This window comes from Boleophthalmus pectinirostris, unplaced genomic scaffold (assembly GCF_026225935.1).
Source record: "Boleophthalmus pectinirostris isolate CB_2022bp ecotype Guang Dong unplaced genomic scaffold, ASM2622593v1 HiC_scaffold_3, whole genome shotgun sequence".
NCBI lineage: Eukaryota > Metazoa > Chordata > Actinopteri > Gobiiformes > Gobiidae > Boleophthalmus > Boleophthalmus pectinirostris.
Window position 1 is genome coordinate 12,907,510 of NW_026571299.1, and position 25,269 is coordinate 12,932,778.

Here is a 25,269-nt window from a genome sequence, read left to right on the forward strand (position 1 = left end):
TCCTTGACACTTTCTGGAGAAAAAGTGCTAAAATAGTGCTGCTTGATCCGGCCACTGCAAACTAGACTCTGGATACTGTGGAGATACATGATGAAAAGAATTCCTCTTTTTGTGTCAGGCCTCCATCACAGTGGGCCAGTGTCCCGGAAAAACCTTTTTAACATTTCTACCTCACAGTCTCACACTGGTTTAGTCTCCTCTTTCTCTCTGTTTGATTTGTTTTAACCGAGTCAAGGACAGAGCCAGTCCAAAGTGTTCACACTGAGCTGCTTTTATTACATTTGTGTAATTCACATGTCTCTACGCCACAACTCCTTTTAGCTGCATTTTTTCTTCCAAACACATTTTAATCTCAACATGACCTTTTTGAATTGGAACATGTGCTCGTTCAAAGGCACAGGCAATAATAATGGGCCTTATTTCATTTAATTATTAAACTGTAAAGCAGAGATATCTACAGTCGATTGTCATACATAAAACCAAGTGAAGTTTGTGTTGTAGCGCCCACAGCTTATGTAAATGTACAGACGCATAACCCTCCCACGATGCTCCCACCTCATGTCCAGAATATCTCTCTCTCCAACACAGGGAATAGGAAAGTGTATTTTAGCATCAGAGTCAAGTCAAACAAATCAAAAAGTGATAAAATATACAGTAATTAAAAGTCATATTACACAAAATGGACTCCTGTGAGGTTTAAGCCATGTCAGAGAGTTGTTACCTTCTCAAAACATACCTGGTGTTGTGTTGTGTTTCATTCAAACTTGTTGAGTTATTAGTCTGTCTGCATCTCCCAGGCTTTACTCCACCTTGTTCTACCTTTTACATTTTGTTGAGTTGAGATTGGAAATTCCAGGGCTGAAATTATCCAAATGATTCTAGTGAAGGTGTATGGAGTTGTAACACATGACATCACAAGGTGAAACACAAGTTTTTTTGTTTGCAAGAAGAACCCAGCCTCTACAAGAAAAAAACAAAAACAAAACAAAAAAAACAATATCTAGGTAAATTAAAATTAAGAACATTTTACTTTGAGTAGATTCACCTGACAAGTAAAATTATCTACCAATGGAATAAGTGTGATTTCTTAATTCAAGCAACATTAAAATTTGTTTCTTATTTTAAGTGCCAAAAGTTGTTGTTTTTCTTATTTTAAGTGTAGCAATATGTAATTTCATATTTTAAGTATAAAAAGTCTTATTCCGCTGGCAGATAATTTTACTTTTACTCAAATCATGATCAAACTTTCTGAATTCCAGTCATCTTAACTTGACTAGATTTTGTTTTTTGCAGTGTAGGCATGCAGCATTTGTGTGTTAAACGCATGTGAATGAAACATAACACAACTCCAGGTAAATTTTTGATGATGAAACACTAGAACATAGATCAGTAAATAGCTTAATATGGGCCTTTTAAACAAGAAACCCAACATAAAGGGCTCTTGATGATCAGCGAGTAACTTGAAATTGTGCACACTCACTCATCAATCTACTGTACTGGTGTTTTTCAGATTCTAGAATGTAATGATATGATGTTCTAGCCAGGCTGGTGTCACTTAGTGCCTTTGCTTAATTTAATTTCTCTCCAGCGACTAGATCAGGAATCGGAATACACTAGATTGTTTGCAAGAACCCCAGATGTTGTAAAGCCATGACTGGGTCCCTTTTGTGGTACAGCACAACAGTAAACAAAGCGGTCGAGATGGACGTAGACGAAAACATTCATTCTGTGTTGGCAGCGATTCCTGAGATCAAGGATTTAAAGCTGGAAAGAGAATGTTTGGTGAATTTTATCAAGGGAAAGACGTTATTGCCCTTTTTCCTACGGGATTTGGCGCATTACATACATCATGACCAAATAGGAGCGATTGGTTAAATAAAAAATGTACCCTCCTACCATTGAGTGAACGTATCCTCATGCTGCGAGGTCAGGCGGTTTCCACGAAGTAAAACCGGCTGATGAATCAGGCTAATGATACTCTACTAGACACGAAATATCCTACAAAACCATAAATGTTGAACCTGATCATTTGTATTAGTGACCTGACCTTAAAATTTGCTAACAACAAAACTCAGCAATTCAACAATACTCATTTTCACTGCCCCATCTGTATTAAATATTCTTATCCTTTCGAATGTCGTGGTGCAATCGGAAATCTAGAAATCTTAGGACACTGGAATCATAGCTAACATTGTCGAATTTCTTTCATGGGCAAGTGTTTTTACTCCATTGTGAGATTTCAAAATTCCCCACAAATACAACAATAATTCACAGTCTTGGTTTTACCACACCCCCGTGACTGTGACTTAGTACAGGGCTCTCTTCACCTGTTTGACTTTCTAACTCCTGCACTAAAGTCATGTCTTGATTTACAAGTGGCACCAGTCCCAGATCTCTCATTAGACCACGACTCTCCTGTCCAAGAATGAATACTGAATGTTTCGAACGCCCGGACTTCCCATATCAATTATACAGAACAAAGATGTGCCAGTCCAGCCAGGGGCAAAAGGCGTCATTATTTATTCATTGCTTGTTTGAAGGACTTTTTTCTTTTACTTTCTTTCTTTTAAACATGTATTTGTTAAAGGTGCACTGTGTAACTTTTCTGATGGAGGATGCGCCACCTGCTTGCCTCCATGGAGATATTACTTTGCCATTGTTTTTTCCATGATTATTCCACAGTATGGAAATAAACTTGGTAATTTAGTTTAGTTAGGTTATTTTCTTCAGTCCATTAACATAATCATCCATCATATTACAATGATTTAAGACAGAAATTATGTATTTTATGCATATTACTAAAGTGATTCTATAGACCGAAGGGGTTTAGGCGGAAGTTTTAACACTAACCCTATTACATATAAAACAGGATTCAAGACAGCCGAACTATTTACAAAAAAACAACACAAAACTTATCTTTTATAAGTGCAGGAAAGAATATGTACTTAATTCTTTTGGTATACACACATACACAACACAGACACTGTTACAAACCATCTCTGCTAGGGACAGGGGAAGTAACAAAAGAACCAAGGTGGAGAATGTAAAAGATAAATTAACAAAACATAATAACCTAATAACCTAATAATAATAACCTAAAGTAAGAAACAAAATAACACGATTAACATTTAACGGGTTTTGTGCCAAAAAAAAAACTAAAAACGCAGGTCTATAAAAAACAAGTGATTAAACTAAGGGACACAAAACAAAACTAAATCACAAGGTCCCCAAAGTAAAACCACATAAACCCACAAATAGAATCGAGTGACAAATTAAAAAAGGCACAAAACAAACTAAAACTAAACAAATGTCTCACGACAAACACGTCACAGGCTGGAGGTGAGGTGGGCGTAGACAAACCCCACCAATCACAGACCAGGGCTTTCACAGCAGGAATCAGGACAACCAGCAAAAGAAATGAAAGCACACAAAACATATTAGAACTGAAGGCTTCGGGCTGTAACAGACACACAATCCAATACAAGTCGATGTTCATACACACAAACACACAAACTGACCCATGTTCATGTTAGTGCTCATAGCCATGTGTATAAATGGACACAGGTTCATGGTCAGATCTTTGGAGAAATAAGCCTGCACATTATGAGAATTTGTATTTTTAAGGTATTTTTGAGCTATAAAAGACCTGTAATTGAACAAATGAAAGGCAGATATAGTCCAGTTTGGTCTTCTAATAATTTATGTTATTAGGTTCTTTATTTAGAGCAAAAGTTTGTTTTCATACCTGACAGTTTCGACTGCTCACTAGCGCTCTTCCTCAGAGTCATGTGATGTTGCTGTGGTGTGTTGTTTTGGCACTGTTTTCCTACTGGAGGAGGCAGGACGACAGCGCCATCTGCGGTCCAGCTTCACCAGGACAGAATCCCAGACGTTTGAGACTAAAAAGGCCCCCTTGTCCTGGTTTATAGTCCCGTGGGCACGTTTCCGTATTTCGACTGTCTCTTTAATCCAGCAACGGTGTTTGTTTCCTCTGTCCCAATGATACTTGCTCTGTCTCAGTTCATAATGTGTTTCTGTCTTTTACAGTGATCAGAAATGGTCGATTTGAGTTGTTCCTGTTCTCCTTTGTGTTTTGTTGCTCATGTGCGCACCTTCGCTGTTTCCTTCTCGCATTCTGTTCTGTGTTCCTTTTTTCGTGGACTGAACTGTACTCTTGGTCTGAGAAAGGCAGATATGTTTAATCTTCAAATAAGCAAGTAGCGGACCCTCCACTGTAGAAGTCGCACAGTGCACCTTTAAAGAGTACAACAGATTGTTCCGACTCCCTTTTGTGCTGTTAGCCAATGTGTTTAACCCATTTAGAGCAAGGACACAATGTGGAAGCACTCTCTTTATGGTAAACTGTGTGTAATTACAACATTGTCTTTGAATGGTGAAGTATTGGGATTCACTTGGCAGAGCAGGTTGAACGGCCCATATGTGGATTGTACATAATAAAATACAGTGTTATAGTGCTGTTAAATGAGTGTAATGTAAACCACTAAAGCTCAAAGCTCCGAGCTCAGCATATGGACAGAGACTATTTTCGGGGCTCGTTCCGCACACGCAGAGGTCGCTCACACGCTCCCTGTAGACAAGAGCCATTACAGCTAAAGATGGCTGATAACACTTTGACTTTCTCATGTGTGACCTAAATAAACACACAATACAATCCAAAAGCACTGGACAGAGACAGACACCTGAACGCACCGCTCATTCAGATGGAAAATGGAGTGGGTAGGAACATATGGAGGTCTGTTCTTGTTTAAAGGTGCATTGCGTTACTTCTCTGGTGGAGGGTGAGTCATCGTCTTGCCTATCTTGAGGGAGACAAGGCTAGATTATGGATCAGATCTGTGGAGAGGCAACCCTGTTCACAGAGAGAATTGTTGTTTTTCTGAGCAATGAAACACCCATAATGGATAAATGCTAGATAGATGTGTTTAATGTAATACCATGGAATTTTCCAAGCAAAGCAATAACATCTCCATGGAGACGAACAGGTGGCGGTCCCTCTACACAGTGCGCCTTTAAGAGAAGCTTACAATTAAGTATTGTGATATTGCTGAAATGAATTAGCCTGATTCATCAGCCGGTTTCACTTCGCAGAAACTGTCTGACCTCGCAGCATTAGGATTTGTCCGCTTGATGGTGGGCAGATACTTTTTTAATTTAAGCAATCACTGCGATTTGGTCATGACGTATGTAAAGCACCACTAATGGGGCTAACTGGTATATTAAGCTTTTCCCAAATCCCGTAGGGAGAAGTGCAATAACGTCTTTCCCCTTAATGAAATTCATCAAACATTCTCTTTATTCCAACTTTTAATCTTCGATCTCGGAAAACGTTGCCAACACAGAATGTCTGTCTTCGTCTACATCCATCTCGACCGCTTTGTTTACTGTTGTACTGTACCACAAAAGGGACCCAGTCAGGCGATTGAGTTTGACGTCATGGCTTCACAGCTCTTCGCGGATTGGCCGGTGCACGGTCTACAACTTCAGAGGTTCTTGCAAACCGTCTAGTGTATTCCGATTCCTGACCTAGTCGCTGGAGAGAAATGAAACTGAGCAGAGGCACTAGGTGGCACCAGTCTGGCTAGAAATGAACATGAGTGAGGGTATAAACATGAAACAATTAAATTCTCCAAAGAGTATTATCCAAAATGTCATTAATTCAGTAAAATGGACAGTAGGGCAGGGCAATATAGCATATATTTTGAAGCCAAACTTTACGAAGTTTGGATTCCACTCCTCCTAGCATATCTCTTTCATTCTTAAAGTTTTAGTAGGCTTGTCAAAAGAATTAAACATCAGATACTAGAAAATGGGAAACTAGATACTCTCATTTGAGCAAGTATTGATAAAAGTCACACAGGACAGAAATTTTTCCTGAGCTTCCTTTCCTGAACAGCTTTAGAAGGACCATGAACCACTATGAAGCCTACCTGAACGACCGAGTGATTACACAGATATAAGACCACATTTTCTTTTATATTGAAAAGAAAATACTATGTTGAAAATAACAGTCTGTTGTTTTAAATGATACTGGAATCAGTATCGAGTATCAAATCTATTTCTAAGTATTGAACTCAACTTTTGTGGCATTGCGGAGCCTCCACAGCCAGTGTTAAAGTCCTTCCCAGATCTATCAACATATATCACCAGCAATATGACCCAAAACTAACAGACATTGTGCAAATTCTATAGCAGGTTCCTGATGTAATGTAAAGAAAACATGACCGTTAACAGCTTTTTACATAATCCAAATACATTATGCATTCTTTTTGTTGTTTGTTTACTCTACTCTAAACCTTTCATTGCCCTGGACGGTAATGGTCTGTAGCAGATCATGAGTATTATTAATATTCATGTAACCTCTCCGTGAGTGTGTGTGTGTGTGTGAGTGTGTGTGTGTGTGTGTGTGTATGTACGGGCTCTGGGCATGAGGCCATGTGTCCCCACTCTCACTTACATCTGTGTTTGTGTGTGTCCATGCAGGCCCTGGCAGAGGGACAGGCGGCCCCATGGGACACAGCCAAAAAGGACGAGAACCGCAACAAGAATCGCTACGGCAACATCATCGCTTGTGAGTACTGCACCGGCACAAAAGGGTGTAATGTGCAGGATCAAAGTACACTCATACAAACTGCACTTACACAACTATAAAAGAAGTATTTTCAATGTATTTAGTATTAAGAGTGTCTATTCATATTGTACAGGTGAGCTCTGTTGTGGTTTGTGCTTTGAAATGGCTTGGCTTGATTTGGTGAGTTTTATTATTTTAAAGTGAAACTATACACACAGGGTTCCCATGGTCATGGAAATTAAAAATGTCAATTTCCCAGGCCTGGAAAAGTCTTGGAATTTTGTAAATTCAATGAAAGAATTTGGAAAAGTCATGGAGTTTTAGTATCTCTTTCACGCAACTACAGTGTTCTGTTAAGTTATCATTAGGCTATTATGATTATTTCCAAACATATGCGCCATTTGTTTCAAAGAGACAACAATAAATGCACTGACAATATTTTGAATGTTAAAAAAACTATAATACCAAACCATAAGGTGAGTGGAAAGGGTTAACATTTCATATTTAGCCCTAAAAGTATGATCAATTCTACACATGTAGGTGCCGTAAAGTCATGAAAAATTAACTTTAGGTGATGAAAAATTAATGGAAAAGTTTTGAAATTTTGTGAAAAAGAGTGGGAGCCCTTTACACTAAATCTACTTTTGTCGCTACCAAACTGTGTATATGGTGTTTTAATAGCATTATATAGTGCTCCTAGTCATTTTTTTGGCAATTTTAGTGCAAATTATGTAAGTTTGCAGCTTTTTGGTCAAAGTCTGTGCTTTCTTCAGTGGTCTCTGTGCTTTAAAGTAGTTGGTAACATCACAAAAGACTGCCCTGATTACAACCAAGTGTTTCTGATTACAAGCTCCTGGCTGTAGGGGCAGAGGTTGAAGTGTAGATACCTATTAAACTAATCAAACTGTTCCTTATACCTCTATACCCTTTTCTTTCCCCTTTAGTCCAAGTACTGCCCAGCTCTATTTGAAATGTAGTTGAGGATGGACTTTAGATGTTTAGTGACACTTTCAGTAGTGTTTTCAGTTGCTTTCTAGTCAAAATTAAGTTACTAACTGAGCCCCATACAATACAAGTGATATCCTTTTCTTTCTAAATCCCATTTTACAAAAGGCTTTTGAGCTGCCTCTCTGCCCTGTCTCTCCATATGTTTCTGATAAAGACATTAAACAGACTCATTACCTCCGGGGCCTCTGAAACATTTTCTCAGCAAAATGACTCTTTGTAAAATGACTGGGAGTGAGATGGACAGTTTCCATTACCAGCTCCTTGTAATTAAAGGATTTATACTAATAGCACGTTTATCATAATTCCTGTTGGCCCTGACAGCTTATTTCATTTCTGAGCAGTGTTTCATTTAAAATCCTTCAGGTTGAAGCTGTGTCGTTGCCTCCACATCAAACCCACAATAATGAAACGGTCCTGCTACGTGTTCACAAATGACCCTGAGGACGTTCAGTTCAGAATTAAACCAGAGATAGCAGCATCCAGCTTGTACTAATATAGACATTAGAAATACAGAATCATGAATATTTCTTGCTTTTGGCCGAGGTTGTCTGTCCTAACCAGCTCAGAGCGCAGACAATCACAGGGACATCATTAGTGGCACCGAGTCTGGAGTCACTCCACAGCTCCATAGTCCCTGTAGGACCATTCTGTATAATGGCCTCTGTCCCAGGGTACATGCAGCTATAACTGGCTCATTTGGAGATTTACTTGAAAAATAAGCTTTGATCATTATAAGAATGAAATATAAGATTCTCTCTTAGCAGCCATATGTGGATTAATTATTTGAATCAGAATTGACTCTTAGAAGAATTTGGGGTTGTGTAAAGAGAATTTTAATGATCTTGCAACGCAGGGTAGCTATGAACAAATGTTGCCTCTCTTTTGTTTGATGTTCTAGCCAAAATTCAGCTATATTTGATCAAAACAGATCTACTTGCAAGAAGAAGTAGTGTTGAAAAAATTAATTCTTAACAGGATTGCGATTGTGTGTTTTAACGATTCCAAATTCTCAATAATTAATTTTAAATCTGTGTTTCCATCATGGTGAAATGCATCGAAGAATGGATCGAGAATCGTTTTAAATCAAATTGGAACCTGAATGTAATCGCCTGGGACTTAAAGATTCACACTCCTACTTGGCTGTGTGGGCTCCGTAGAAAGAGATGTATGTACCACATTATTGAAGGTCTTACCCTCTTTCCTCTATTCTCACTTCATTCGTCCCATGTGATTGCACCTGACAGTTTAGCCATGTTTCCACATTAAGGGCAGCTGTCTCTTTTCTCATCTCTCTATAGCTCATATCTTCCTTCGGCTCAGTGAACAAGCGTCCCATATGGTCATTTATTATTCAGAGAAGCTTAAAGAAATACTGGCAGACGTGTGCATAAAACTGCTCATTCGTTCAGTCAAGTCAGATAAATTACACCACAACTTTCATAAAAAACCCAGAGGCAGCTTGACACGCCTCGACTCTCCAGATCCTCTGCTCCTCACATAAAAAACATAATACAGCTATTACCAAATAAAAGCAGTGGTGTGGGGGCTAATGCAGGCTGACAGCTTCTGTATTGACACTGACCCAACAGCACAAATGCATTAGAGGCTGGGCCAGGGCTGAGGTCAAAGAGACACTTTTTCTGACAAGTGAAGTGAGTCGATGGAAGCAACAGTGGCAGGCAGAGATGAACAATAGAGGAGATAGAATAGTGCAGACTCCACTGTAGCCTATTAAACACTATGGGTGTGCTAACATATTGAAATATTGATATATCGTGATACTAAATTTGGTGATAGAGTAGTCCACACTAACAGTACTCTATCAAGATGAGTATTTGTTGTTATATTGTACTAAATTATTTTGTGACGTGGCTATTTCTATTATGTTTTCACTAATTGTATATAGTTCCAACGTGTATAAGAATATAAATCTCTTACTTGCCTAAAATAAATTTATAAATAAAACTGTGAACAATTTTGATGTTCAGAGAAAAAGGAAACGTGTTTATGCAATACACTTGGCATATTCATTGCTCTAATGGTTAAAATTAGTTTACCCCATGTTGTCTTTGCACAGGTAGTGTTTGCAAATAAATACTGTTATTAAAATATATTTGGTTCTTAAAAATCAGTGTGTCACTTGCAGTACATCAGTTAACACATGTATGGTCATATCAAGATATTGTATCATGAGACATATATCGAGTATCGTAACAAATCACAAGGGACCCTGTTCATTTCTTTTCTTTTTTTTTTAACTATGTGGGCCCTAAGATTGAACCTTGAGGAACACCTGTTTCATACATTCATACATACAACCCAAAACATGCTACAGGTCTCCATGAACAGTTGATAGTCAAGGTCAGTTAAATACAATCAATCAATGAACCTGTCCAGGGACTACAGGTGGAAATTAGCACTGATGCTACAACCTGATGTACAATGCATCTCTCCTGTTAAGGTAAAATGCAAAAATTGTGTGCTGTCCCTGTCTGAAATAAATAAATAAATAAAACATTGACACTGACATCCCCCAAAACAGACAAACTTCATGAACACAAGAGCTCTACAACTTCACATATATCTAGCTGTTGTCTTTTTGAAGTTTATTTGCTAACAAAAAAAATAGCATCAAAATTCAGTACTCAAACACTGAACACATTTTCACATCGTTCACATCACTGACTGTATGCTATGAACTTTCATTATTAAGCCAGTCATGTTCATTTTGTCTTCTTATGTACTTTAATTTCTTGGGTTCTTTTTAAAGACAAAACAGTAAAGTGTATTTACCTTGTTGACATGTTACGGCTGCTCGCTGCAAGCCATCTTCAGAACTGTCACTGGTGTTGGTGGTGACGTGTCGTTTATCAGCTGTTGCTACTTCCTGTAGGCGTGGTCAGCCTGATTGACCTGGCAGGACGCTCAGACTGACCACGCCTCCCATCGCCCGGTGTTCTTTGGAGGAGGGTGTCCCAGGTGTGTGAAAAGAGGAACGCTCTGTCATCGCGGTTAATGCTGTCCGCGTCTTGTTTACAGATTTTAATGGAATCCCTGATCCAGCTTTTCAACTTGCTGTTTTCCAATCCAATGACCCAAGCCCTGTCCCAGTCTAGAATGTGGTTATTTCATTATTATTCTTTCAAAATTGTATGAAGCAACACAATTTTGTCGAGATATGGAAACCTTTCTTGAACGTTTTGCCAAGATTGGACTTGATTATTAATGTGTGATTGTCTAGTGGTTTTTGCGTGGTTTTGTGTCGGCGTGTTTTTGGTCTATTTTTTGCTTTGGTTTGTTAAATATAAAAATGGAAGAAAAAATATATAGTATTCTAGGTAGAGAATCACCATTTACTTGCTACTGGCTACTTTCTCTCTACTTACTATTGGAATAGCTGCAAATATGTGCAGGGGGGAGCTTTCAGCAAACACTGTACTAGACCCTGAGCATACGTACTCCTCTACTCTTGTATGCTGTAACCTTTCTGCGGTCTTTCATGGTCTCAGGCTCAGATTCTGTTTGCTCTGAACTCACAAACATCTGCAGCCCTCTCAAGTGTTTGACCAAAGCCCTATAGCTCAAATATAAACACTCTAGCTCTGTCAGACACCCACAGCCTCTCAAACACCAAGAGGAGAAGCATAAGCCCAGTTTGTACAGTCAACAAGCACAGCACCACAGCTCAAGATTCAAACGAGGGGTAGGCGATTCAGCCAGAAAATATATTTGTTTATTTATTTATATGTTTATTTGTATTTGTTATATTTAAAGGTGCATTGTGTAAGTTTTCTGGAGGGGTTTGCAGCCTGTTAAACGTATCTGTCTTGCATTTATTCAACTACAGGTTTTATATTTATTGCTCAAAAATATCTATTCTAGGCACATCTCCATGCATCAAGCACCGCCAGACCCAAAGTTACACCAAAAGTTACACAGTGCACCTTTTAGTGTGTATCATCATAATTTTCTTGGAGCCAGATCACGATTAGGAGTTTTCACAATTCATGTCCACTTTCTATTTCCCCGCTTGCTTTTAAGAGGTATATACATTTAAACAAACAATATTATTTTGTAAGTTTACACTTCACTTTGATTGGTTAAATCGATCTGTCACTCACTCAGAGCCTTACAGAGGATGACCAAAATGAGAAATGTCTGGTTAAAAGTGTTTGAGCATAAAGCTGGATTGACAAATAGTAAATCCCAAAATGATGATATGACCAGAATAGCAGATTGTTACAGGGATGAGATTTTTATCACCATATTATCCAGCCCTGCTTCAAAGTCACTTTATGATATGGTATTTTATTTGTACAGGGACATTGCACAACAACACATTAACCAAGACAGAGGTCAGAGGAAAGATGCTGGTGCCAGTTTATTGTATGATGCTAAATTACACAATTTCCAGGTTGGTGGAAATACTAAAAGTATAGATTCAATGTATATAGATAAATTGACCAAAAATAAATTAAAACATATATTACTTAAGGTTACAGTGTTGAAATAGTATTCTACAAACAATATACACCAAACATGCAACCAGATGCACTCTTAGCTTCTAAATGCTTATCCATATTAGGGCTGCAAGATTAGATTTTTCAGTGGTTGTACTTTTGTAAACAGCATTATTTAGTCTGGTATTGAATTTAATTTGATAGTTTTGTTCGCAAACTACAAAATATCCCATTTGCTGTTTGCTTATTATGTCCAAAAAAAAAAAAAAAAAAAAAAAAAGGAAGCATGGTATATACCTCTATTTTGTTTGATTCTTGTCTTCATTGTGAATCAGTGCAATAGATAAGGCTTCTTTATGTTTGAAATTTGTATTGCAGATTAATTGCAAATGTTATCAGACTGATGCAATCGGAATCAGTTATTCTTGCTAAATTTCGTTTTGATGAAAAGTTAAGGCACATCTTTAATCAGTGTTTGGATCATGCAGATGGATCTGGAAGTAACACAGTCTGAACATACAGCAGAATATTCCAATGCCCAGACTGATGCCGTCCTCTGGGAAAGCTGTTTCATCTCACTGTGGTTTTGCACTTTTCACATATTTATGTGAACAGCTGTTCTCTGCGGTAAACCACAAGAGACCTATTAATTTCTCTTCTCCATACAGCCTGCCTGCTTGTGCGTAGATGTTGGACAGATTCAAAACAGAACGCTTAGATGCTCTGAGCCGACCCCCTCCTCTCAAATAATACACATAATGTTCTGGTATTATTTCTAATGTGGTGATTGGTCCTGTTTCCACTTCAGCAGCAGCATTAACTCATGTCTAGGTGTGGCTGTCTGTTTTTATACTTAGTTAGTGAACAGTGTGCAGCGGAAGAGCCAGAGCCAACAGTCTTCTACAGTGATTGTGTTTTTAATTAGAAGTGGATCATTGATGATTATCTCTCATTATGTTGTGGAGCTGTGGGGGGCTGAGGACCTGATGTCTCTAACAAGACCACATTATCTTCTCTGCCATGTCATTGATTAATGACAAGTGCTGCCGTCTAGACACCGAGATATTACTACATCCTTGGTGTGTGGTTTCTTATTTGTAGTATTAAAGCACTTTTAGTAGTCGTACTTTTTGGAGCTGTCTGCCATGTTTTAACACCTTACCTCATCAAGAAAATTAAGTTTTATATTCCATCCATGCACAGCTGCTTTTCTATAAATATACAAAAGCAGTATACAAAACAACAAACTTGATATGATGTGATGTGCAGTACGATCTGAAGGGGGAGTGACTTAGCATGAAAAGCATAAAAAGTGGCGACGCCCAGCTTCAAAAACAAATCTGAAGCTTAATAAACAATTTAATAGATTGTTTTTGGTGAATACAGTATTTTAAAAACAATAAAAGTTTAACATGAAGATTTAAGTTATTAGACCTTTTTTCAGACCAAGAATTTGTTTTCATACCTTGACAGTTTTGACAGCTCCCTGCGCTTTTCCTCAGAGTGGTCACGTGATGTTGCTGTGACGTGTCTGGTCAGCGTTTATAGTCCCTTGGGCACACTTCCATATTTCACTTGTCTCTTTAATCCAGCGACGGTGTTTGTTTTCCTCTGTCCCAGTGATGCTAATAACATAAATTATCAGAAGACCAAATAAACCTCAGTGGACTGTGTTGATTTAAGTATGTTATGTTTTAGCAGGGCAGTAGGGGTCTATTGTCCCGGGCCCCAGGGTTTTAGGGGCCCAGAATTGGACCCTGTTCCTATTAATTTATATAAAAGTGGGACCCAAGTGAGACTTCTTACTCCGAGCTCCTAAATCTCTGTCGACGGGCCTATGTTTTGGCAATTAATACCCCATAAAAATGTGACACCCTTTTTAACTAAAGACTGATCATTTGCCATGTTTAAAAAGCTTCATTTAAAAGAATTTGAACTGAACACATCATACTGTTCATGTGCATGTTCTTACCATACCAGACTCTCATTAAAACAAGTGCAACTGCTCATAGGGCTTTGTACAGAGAGACTTTGGTTTGTCAAAGAAAGGCTGTTAGTGGATTCAACAGCAAGTCTGAGTTCTGCAAGCCCTTCTGGTTGTTATTTTGTGTTCCTTTGAAACATCATCTCTGCTTAAAAAAAAAAAAAAAAACTCTGTTCTCGCATATCATATCCTCAAAGAAGCACTGGTCTGGGTTTTGCTGACAGTGTAACATGACAGAAAATGTTCAAATAACACTTTTATAATTCTCCCAGAACAGAAAGCTGAAAGTGAAGTGAGTGGAGGCGTGCTTTAACGTACTTACAGCCTTCTCATCTCTACACACATACTCTTATGTTGGGTTTACATGCTTCTTTGGGGCATAACATTGACTTAGTGTTTCTTGGAGACGGATCCAAACTTACTACTACTGATCCTAACCTACTGCCGTAACCTATACTTTAATCTTAACCTTTTCTAACTAGAGATGCAACAATAACCGAAATATCGTGATATCGTATCATCAAAAGTTCAGGACCATCACAATATATCGAATTACAAGTCTCGTCGCTTAAATTCATAGTTATGGTGCAGCATCAACAAAAAAAAAAAAAAAGAAAAAGAGAACTACATAGACCATGATCCTTTGCTCTGTCTACGTGAAATAATTGTTATAATGCACTTTTAAATCTCTTTTTTTAATATTATTATGATGATCAAAAAATTAACATATGCACAATTTATTGCACAAAATATAGTAATAAATATTGTACCGTGAGAGCAATATCGTGAAAATATTGTATCAAGAGATTTGGATATCGTTATATCCCTAATTCTAACGCATATGTGAAATTGAAATTATGTTTTTGACGCGCATGCTGTTTTTTTTTGAGGATGTTAAATTGACTTGCATTCAGTTTTCTGGAAACTGATTCTTAACTGAAAATTAAAACCATACTTTGGCATAATCTTCATAGAGATAGATAAGTTTTATTCCATACTGTGGAAGAATATTAGCCAGGCTGGCACCACCTAGTGTCTCCGCTCAATTTCTTTTCTCTCCAGTGACTAGGTCAGGAATCAGAATACACTTGACGGTTTGCAAGAACCCTGGAAGTTGTAGACCACACACTGGGCAATCAGCGAAGAGCTGTGAATCCATGACGTCAATCTCACGTGCCTGTCTGGGTCCTTTTTGTGGTACAGCACAACAGTAAACAAAGCGGTCAAGATGGATGTAGATGAAGCCATACATTCTGTGTTGGCAACGATTTCTGAGATCGAGGATTTAAAGCCAGAACAAAGAGAATGTTTGGGGAAAGACGTTATTGCCCTTCTTCCTACAGGATTTGGCGCATTATATACGTCACGACCAAACAGCAGCGATTGGTTAAATAAAAAAAAAAGTACCCGCCTATCGTCATGCGAACGAATCCTAACACTGCGAGGTCAGACGGTTTCCACAAAGTGAAACTGACTGATGAATCAGGCTAGAAGAATATAGCCAAAGGGACAACATTTTCATGGAAACAAGCTTGAGTAGGCCCAAGCCTAATAAGAGTTGTGGTTTATGGATGCTAGCCCCAGAGTTACAGTTGCATGTTTTTATCAAATTATTTCAGTGTCATTAGCACAACCCTAATTAAAAACATGAAAAAACAGAAAAGTTACATACTATGCTTCAAATTTAACCCATGTTGATGTTCTAATAATAAAGAATTAGCATCATGGGGATCTGGTTTGAGTCTCCATACGGGAGGCAGGTGTGGATCCAGATTGTAGTCTCCACAATGTGACACACACTTAAATACTTACACATGCATACTCACACACATATACACACTCGCATACATACATACATACATACTCACACACACATGCAGAGCGTATCAGACTTGTGTTAATTCTCAGCATCTTGAGCCCATTGAGCTGTGGGACTGAACTCATGAGTTTATCTGTGACAGACACAATCCTGCTCAGAGAAGGAGCAGAGAAACCTCTTCTTCAGCAGTTTGGAGCTGCTTTTGTGAGCGCTTTACTCGCACTTTGAAATGCCAGCCTTTCTGCGGATACTTGACATTTAATTTGAGTTATTAATAGGGTGAAAAATATGTGTAGGTTTTGCTTTTGGGATCTATTAAAGGTGCACTATGTAACTTTTCTGGTGTGGGGTCTTAGATTTAGACTTTATTGATCCACAAGGGAAATTACTTGATTTTTATTTTTTTTTTGTCTGCTACTAGTTTGTCTCCATGGAAATTAGGATTGTGCATCGCCTTGAGTCTGACAATACAATACTTATCATGATATGCATGGCACGATTCGATATATCCCGATATATATCCCAATACTAAAACATAGAACGATATATTGTGATTTATCAATAATTACTTTTATTAATACAGTCAACTGCACCTTCATGAGAACACACTTGTATGAAATATAATTTATAAACATGTTTACATCATCAGAACAGTGAATGTAAATAATTTTTGTGAAAAAATATAAATCAAAAATCAATTTACATGTATTTTAAATCCATTCAAGAACTGTGCAATTAAGTATGTTTTAGTATTTTTCTTATGCCCCTAATGAAAATTGCCTGAAATGTTCCACAGTGTGTTATTAAATTCTGTTATTAAATTGTATTGCTTAAAACCTTTAAAAAAATGCATTCTTATTGTAAGCGAGAATCACCACTCCACAAATCTGACCTGTAACTTGGCTGTAAGTGATGGTTGTTCCCATGTAGATAAATAAGTGAAATGCCAAACTGTGGAACATTTTAGGCAAAGCAATAACTTCTTGATGCAGAGAAGCAGACCCTTTCATCAAAAAAAATTACGCATTGTACCTTTAATTCACAGGAAGCATAGTTGTAGACAAACTTTATTGATCAACAAGGGAAATTATTTACACACAGTAGTTCACACATCACAATATATTATAATAACACAGAGAAAAAATAGAAATGGTGGTAATAAATTCTAAATAAGTAGCAGAAATAGCAAGAGACCAGTGTCAAATAAGGTATGATTATATAAATACTTTATGAAAGTTATAGAAATTATAATTATAGAAAGTACCATTGTGATTAAGTTCCTTTCTGTAGAAGAGATGCTTGGGGCACTTGACACCGTCTCCTGTCTCCGAGTTATAAAATAAATGGGTAAATTGAAGCATAAAATGATTCTCTCAGCTCCTTTTTGATGAATAAAAACAGTGTAAAATCCTGTGTAACTGCCTCATGGCTCAATCAGTTGTAGTTCTGCAGGAAGCTGATAAGGTTTGTACAGCATTACTGACCCGGAATTACCGTGTCCAGGATTAAGACGCGAGACCTGTCAAAACTCCACTGGGATACAGACTCTCCAATCCTTTACTCCTTTACTTTAATCAGAAGACATTTATTGTAATCTGTTTTAAAGGGAATATGGCAGGTTAGAGAACTAATTTCACTAAAACACAGTTAAAGGGACAGTTCGGAATTTTGGACACAGGACCTCATTTCCTTGTTAGTATTTGCAGAGGTCGCTGGTGCTAGGCTAGTGCATGTCAATTACCATAGTTATCTTGCCCCTAAAAATAGTCTTACCCACTCCACAAAACACCCGAAGCAAATCTATTATTACACCAGACTGTCGATGTGAATGTCTGTGTTGATAGAAAACTAACCTTGCAGTGCATGAATCATCGCATGTTGAGGGACTATTTTCTCATATATCAGTCCGCCACTGCCAAGCTTTCTTTCAGGAAGTACAACTTGCTGCTGTTCAGACATAAATCCTTCAAATGCAAGGTTGGTTTTACTTCTGCAGTCATTCTATCGACACAAACATTTACATTGACGGTCTAGCATAATAACTGTTTTGCTTTGGATGTTTTGTGGAGTGGGTAAGACTGTTTTTAGTGGCAGGCTAACTATGGCCATTGACATGCACTAGCCTAGCACCAGCGACCTCTGCAAATACAAGGACCGGATGGAATATTTAAAAAAGTGTCTCCACACGTCTCCCAACACTCTGGCTCACATGAAATGAGGTCCTATGTCCAAACTTCCAGACTGCCCCTTTAAGTTAAGGGGTGTTTATTTTAATTTAATCTGCTGCACTTCATTCATTAGACTATAAAATGTTCAAAATCAATCAGAAATGTGTGCAACTATGATATTTTATTTTATTTATTTTTACAAAATTCTCCAAATGACCATAATTCCATTGAGTTTTTGAGTCATGTTTCTCTATGTTCTGGCAGTGCTATCTTGTAATAATCCATGTCAAATGATTGAAAAGCATTATTCATAAGATTGTGAGAACATTGAGCACCTGAATCATTGGCTCATACTGTTCCCTGTCATTTCTTTTTGACACCAAAGAGTTCAGTGGAAAATCCCAAATGTGTTTTCTATTCTTAAAGAGGAACTATTATGCAAAATTGACTTGTTGGAGCTTTCTACCGTGGTATATTGTTCCCTCATCAAAAAACATGTGGGCTTATATGTCATCCATGTACGTTTGATTAATATTGTGATCTCTCCCTGGGCACTTTTCAAACCCTTCTCCTAGTTGGTACGAGCCCACGCCTCTGGTACAAGACTCCGCTCACAAGCGCATAAACAGGAGGTTTTCTGCAGTACTACTTTTCATAAATATACTAGTACATGAGCTGTGCTGATTGTGTTGTGACTGTACTGTGAAGGGGGAGTGACTTAGCACAAGGAGAAAAAACAAAACAGAAACTAATTGCACATTTTAATACATTGATTTCAGTGAAACAATAAAAATAGAACAACCTGTAAATAACCAAATAAACTGCTGCTACTGCTATACTACTACTACTGCCACTATACTACTACTACTACTACTACTACTACTACTACTACTGCTACTACTACTACTGTACTACAAGTCCTGCTGCTGCTACTACTATTGCTATTGCTATTATACTACTACTGTTACTGTACTACTACTACTGCTATTGCTATTATACTACGACTACGACTACTACTACTACTACTACTACTACTACTACTACTGCCTATGACTACTGCCTATTACTACTGCTACTACTACTGCTACTGTTACTACAACTAATAATACTACTACCACCGTTGGATACTGTCAAACTACTACTACTACTACTGCTACTGTTACTATTACTACTAATACTATTGGATACTGTAAATTTGTAAATGACCAAATAAACTACTACTACTACTACTACTACTACTACTACTACTACTACTACTACTACTATTCCTACTCCTACTACTCCTACTACTACTCCTACTATAATATTGCCCAACTTAATGTAACAATCACTGCTACTTTTACTGCTACTACTGCTATTACTATTACTACATAGCACAAGGAGCAAAAACTGAACTGAAACTATGGCAAGGAGGAGAAATTCTATTCTGTGAACTAGACAATTTTTTTTTAATACATATTAGTACAGTGTTTTCTGTGAATCTAGCATTTCCAAAATAATACGAGGTGATCTAAATATGTAAAGTCTCAAAATCTAACAGACCATAGACATGAAATAAACTCTCAGAACACAGTCCTATATTTTGATTGTCAGTGTGTCTGTATTCACAGTCAGCTCCTCACTCTGAACACTTCCCAAACAGTCTTGAGTCCAGACCCGCGGCATCTCAAGCCAGCGCCTCCCGCCTCTCAGCCCAATTAGAAGCTCCCTCCCTGGGCAGAGCGAGAGAGCAGGCCCCTCCACACTTCCACACTTCCACCCTCATATTCCTGCTCTGTGTGTTATGACAGCTCCTGACATGACGCCTGTATAATTACCGCTGTCTGGAGCACAGAGAGGATGGATCCAATCAAATGAGCAAATCGGCCAGAGGACAAAAGGTGAAGAAGATTTAATGAAAACCTGTCAACACTGAGCTGTCAAAAAATGTGAATTAGACATTAAGACCAACTTAGTAAGACTCTGAATGCTCTTTGGAAAATATTGCACTCAAATGTATCTGTTTTTTTTTTTTTTTAGTTTGATAATAAATAATAAATAAAGGAGCTGTTCTTAATTTTTGATGTATAAAAATGTTAAAAAAACTAATCTTCCAATCCAATCCTCTTTATTTATATAGCACGTTTCACAAACAAACAGTTTCCATAGTGCTGCACAAATACATTAGCCAGGCTGGCGCCACCTAGTGCCTCCGCTCAATTTCATTTCTCTCCATCAACTAGGTCAGGAATCAAAATATAATAGATGGTTCACAAAAAACCCAGAAGTGCAAGTTCGGACACCAGCCAATCAGCAAAGAGTGATACATTCAGTGTTCCCGAGATCGAGGATTTAAAGCGGGAATAAAGAGAATGTTTGGTGAATTTCATCAAGGGGAAAGACGTTATTGTCCTTCTTCCTACAAGGTTTGGGAAAAGCTAACAAAATTTAAGGCTGCGAGGTCAGACGGTTTGTACGAAGTGAAATGAGTAAAACCGGCTGATGAATCAGGCTACAAATACATAATACAGTAATAACAACAATAATAAAATGATAAAATAAACGCTCAGATCTAATCACTCTAGTGATTAGATAGTGATTAAAATAATAAAATCAGTAAAATAAAATAAGTGCAAAACCACAGAATAGCAATAAATAAATAAAACTAATAAAATACATTCAAAATAACCCACGCAGTGTTAAAACCCAGAGAGTAAAAGTGGGTTTTAAAACACTCCACTGTGGGAGCTGTTCGGATGTGGGGGGACAGAGCATTCCTGAGTTTAGGTCCAACCACAAAGAAGGTCCTGTCCCCTCTGGTTTTAAGTCTCATCTTAGGCCCCATGAGCTGGAGCTGGCCCTCGGACCTCAAAGCACGCGCGGGGATGTAAATTTAGAGGAGATCCAAGATGTACTGTGGGGCCAGTCCATTCAAAGCTTTAAAAACAAACAATAAAATCTTGAAAATCAATTCTAAAATGAACAGGAAGCCAGTGCAAAGATGCAAGAATTGGGGTAATGTGCTCTCTCTTCTTTTGGTTCCTGTTGAAAGAAAGTGCATTTGAGATGTGAGATGCCAGAATAAAGTGTGTTACAGTAGTCTGGGCATGATGAAATAATAATAGATCTTGTTCATTTTAAACAGACTGCAGTGATCCAAAGTTATTCCTCACTTACCTTATGCGTTCCAAGCATCGTAATCATTCACTGTGATGAGTTTATAAGCACTTTCCTCAACTTCCAGAGGCCAAAGTGGAGTTTTGACACAGTAATGCTATCGATGACTAGCATGCTAAGCACACACTTCCTGCTTCTTGAACAAATACACGCTTTATAATTAAGCAGACTGCACTCAAGAGCTGCTTATACAATATATCTTTACTGTAGTTAGACCGGTTTTGCGAAAATACAAAAAGTTTTGTACAGGCCCTTTAATACTGCTTTAGTAACTAAATTTGCAACATTATGGCCGGTGAAAGCTTTGAATTTTGAGCAAATTTATTCTCATTTAGTAGATGTGCTGCTGTTTTGCTTGGTAAAACCACAGTCCACAAAATCAAATAGTCTAGTAACAAGAGTGGAGCCATTCTGTTGTTATTGTTACCTCACAGTCGGATGTACGAAGGTAATCTAATACAAGTTTCACAAATCAGTTTCTCCAAGGTGAGCCTGGAAATTATGATTGCAACGGAGAACACCACAAGATTATATTTCGTATCAGCTACCGGTGTTTTTGCCGTTGGGTATTTGTGTAACTGTGTAATGTCAATATGAAAGGAGCTGGCCTTGGTGCTGAAATGCAAGGCCCGAGGTATGAGCGTATGGAGATGTAGTAAAATGCCGATATTATCACGGTGAATAAATGTGCACACAATAGTAATCTGGGAGCATATAGTCTAGTTGTAATAGAGTTATCATAAATTGAGCCTGGAAGAGCTGACTTTGTTCCTGTCTAGCCCACAGTTTCTCCAGAGTTTACCTGCTCCTCAGCCTTCATCCCCTCACTCCAGGTACTTCTCCTTGCTGCTCGTCCTCACTCTCATCACTATCTCAGCAGTTTCTTCACTCTTCTCATCCTCTCATCGTCCCCTTCTCTCTCCTCAAACTCTCATCATCTCCTCCTCTCTCTCCTCATCCTCTCATTGTCCCCTTCTTTCTCTTCAAACTCTCATCGTCCCCTTCACTCTCCTCATCCTCTCATCATCTCACTCTCCTTATCCTCTCATCTCCTTCAATCTTCTCATCCTCTCATCGTCCCCTTCTCTTTCCTCATCCTCTCATCGTCTCCTTCTCTCTCCTCATCCTCTCATTGTCTCCTTCTCTTTCCTTGTGCTCTCCTCATCCTCTCATTCTCCCCTTCACCTCCTCACCATCTCATTTTTCCCTTCACTCCCTCATCCTCTCATAGTCTCCTTCTCTCTCCTCATCCTCTCATCGTCCCTTTCTCTTTCCATCATCTCCTTCACTCTTCTCATCCTCTCATTGTCCCCTTTGTTCTCCTCATCCTCTCATCACGTTCCCTTTACTCAACTCATCTTCCCCTGCTCTCTTCCTCAAACTCTCATCATCTCCTCCACTCTGCTCATCCTCTCATTGTCCCTTTCACCTCCTCATCCTCACCTCTACCACCTCCAGTTTCTCCTAATCGTCATCTCATTGGCCACGCCCATTATCGCAATGTTTTGTTCCGCTCCAAGTTGTCATAAAAAATAGGAAAAATATATAGTCCTATCTTGAAATATCTGTTTGAATTTATTTTTTATTTTTTGGTGTGTGTGTGTGTGGTTAATGTCATAATTTAGCTTTTGCCACCTTCCATTCACATAATTAAACACTAGAGTTGTTTTGTAATTTTCGTCTTTTTGTCTTGGCCGGCATAATAGTTGACACCTACCTGAAAAAATGTCTCCATAAAAGCATTTGGCCACTCCACCAGGAAGTAGCAGGTTCATCATTGAAGTATTTGTTGTTGTTCAAACTGAGAATTACCGCATTTATGTTGTAGTTTTTTTTGGTTTTTTTTATTTATTTATTTGAATTTTTTTCAACATTATACAGAAGTGTGTAAAAATGTGTGCATCTTTGGCAATTGTATATATGATATTGTCAAACTGTATTTAAAACCTGTAAATACTAGAATGTAAAAACTAAATGAACTACTACTTCTGCTTCTACTATTAACTAGCTAACTACTATTATTACTACTACTATTGTTACTACCACTACTTCTACTACTACTCCTGCTACTACTACAACTACTACTGCTACTATTGAATATTGTCAAACTTTATACAACAAACTAAATTACCAAATAAACTACTATTACTGCTACTACCACTACAACTATGACTACTACTATTACTGTCAATATCTGTATATATATATATATATATATAACAACCTGTAAATTACCAAATAAACTACTACTACTACTATTACTACTACTAGTACTACTATTGCTTCTGCTGCTTCTGCTATTGCTACTGTAAATGACTAAATTAACTACTACTACTACTGCTACTTCCACTACTACTATGACTGCTACTACCATTGCCCGTATTTATATAACAACATGTAAATGACCAACTAAACTACTACTACTACTACTACTGCTGCTGCTGCTGCTGCTGCTATTCCTACTGTTGAATATTGTCAAACTTAAACAACAAACTGTAAATGAGTAAATTAACTACTACTACAACTACTACTTATACTGCTACTGCTACTATTTTTACTGCTACTGCTACCACTACTACTACTGCTACTGCTACTATTGAATATTGTCAAACTTTATACAACAAATTGTAAATTACCACATAAACTACTACTACTACTGCTACTTCCACTACTACTATGACTACTACTACTACTGTCAATATCTATATAACAACCTGTAAATAATCTACTACTATTACTATTACTACTACTGCTACTTCTGCTACTATTATGAATACTACTACTGTCAGCACTTTATTTAACAAACTGTAAATTACTAAATTAACTACTCCTAAAACTACTCCTGCTACTTATACTGCTACTATTACTACTGTTACTGCTATTAGTGCTATTACTACTACTACTACTGTTACTACTGGTACAACTACGGCTACTACAGCTACTACAACTCTACTACTACTACTACTACAGACTAACTTACTTAAATATATATTTTTTTATTTTATTTTATTTAGTTTCTTCTTTTTTTTTTTTTTTTTTTTTTTAGTTTTCTGCTTTCCTCACCTTCTCACCCCATCTCTCTCTTAAATTAGACCATTACATTAGAAGCCGTGGCACTTACATGTAACCACGGTATTATCAGGCTGCCTTGCTCCGTATCAGAACAAAAAAAAAAAAAAAGAGGGAACAATGGAGAGAGCAGAAAAGTGCACGTAATGAGTTTAAATGAGTCCACTTGATGTCCACTGCTTCTCTGTTTCCGTGTTACAGCTGAACACAGACCGAGAGAGTAATCAGACCAGAGATTAGACTGATCCAGAGGGCCCATTATAGAGACAAGGCTAAATAATAATGACAGTACATGTTCAAAGTACAAAATGTAGTAATATCAGGACATGACTTTCTTCTGAGTTAAACCTGTATGATTCGATACAAAAAGTTAAAACCGCATTCTCCATAGAGATAAATATGTTAGGTCAAACTGTGGATAGATAATGGTCCCATCCACACTAATACGTATTCGAATCGTTTCCGTTGCGGATGCACTGTTCGTCCACACTAATCCAATTGAAAACGGCTCCAGAGACGGAACGATCTGGTGTCGCCAACTCCCACGAGTTTCATTTACGGATCTGATCCGGCACTGTGTGGATGCCTGAAACCGCTGATACGCTGATGTAGTTCTATGCAAAGTTGGCTAATTCAGCGCCAAAACTCTAAAAGGCTAGAATATATGTCCATTCATATAAACGGTCTATGTGTATGATCATAATCTCTGAAAAGTTTATCATGAACAATCTCAAATGCAATAGAAGCACAGAACATACTCACCATCAGCAGAACACTCCTCTGTCACAGAAAGAACACATATAAACCACTGAATCGTGTCCTTTAGTCCGACAGAAGCTGAACCACATCAGCGCACAATAGCGAGCTGATTTTTGAGCACTTAGTTTATGCAAATTAGCCATGCGGTTTTAAGTTTTGTTTCTGTAAAACATAAACAAATATGTTTAAAGCTGTGTAGATAGGGAAGGCTTGCGGACACAGAAACGAGTCAGTCCTCACTCTGAGGCACCATGCTT

The 25,269-nt window shown here is 37.9% G+C and overlaps 1 protein-coding gene across 1 annotated transcript in view; it reads left to right on the plus strand.

Annotated features, from left to right (window-relative positions):
- LOC110164036 (receptor-type tyrosine-protein phosphatase T-like) overlaps nucleotides 1-25,269 on the plus strand; it is a 153,128-nt gene that overhangs the window by 90,176 nt on the left and 37,683 nt on the right. Inside the window, exon 8 of the mRNA XM_055160283.1 lies at nucleotides 6,502-6,589. Within this exon, the coding sequence (XP_055016258.1) occupies nucleotides 6,502-6,589 (88 nt within the window). The remainder of the gene's footprint in view (nucleotides 1-6,501; nucleotides 6,590-25,269) is intronic.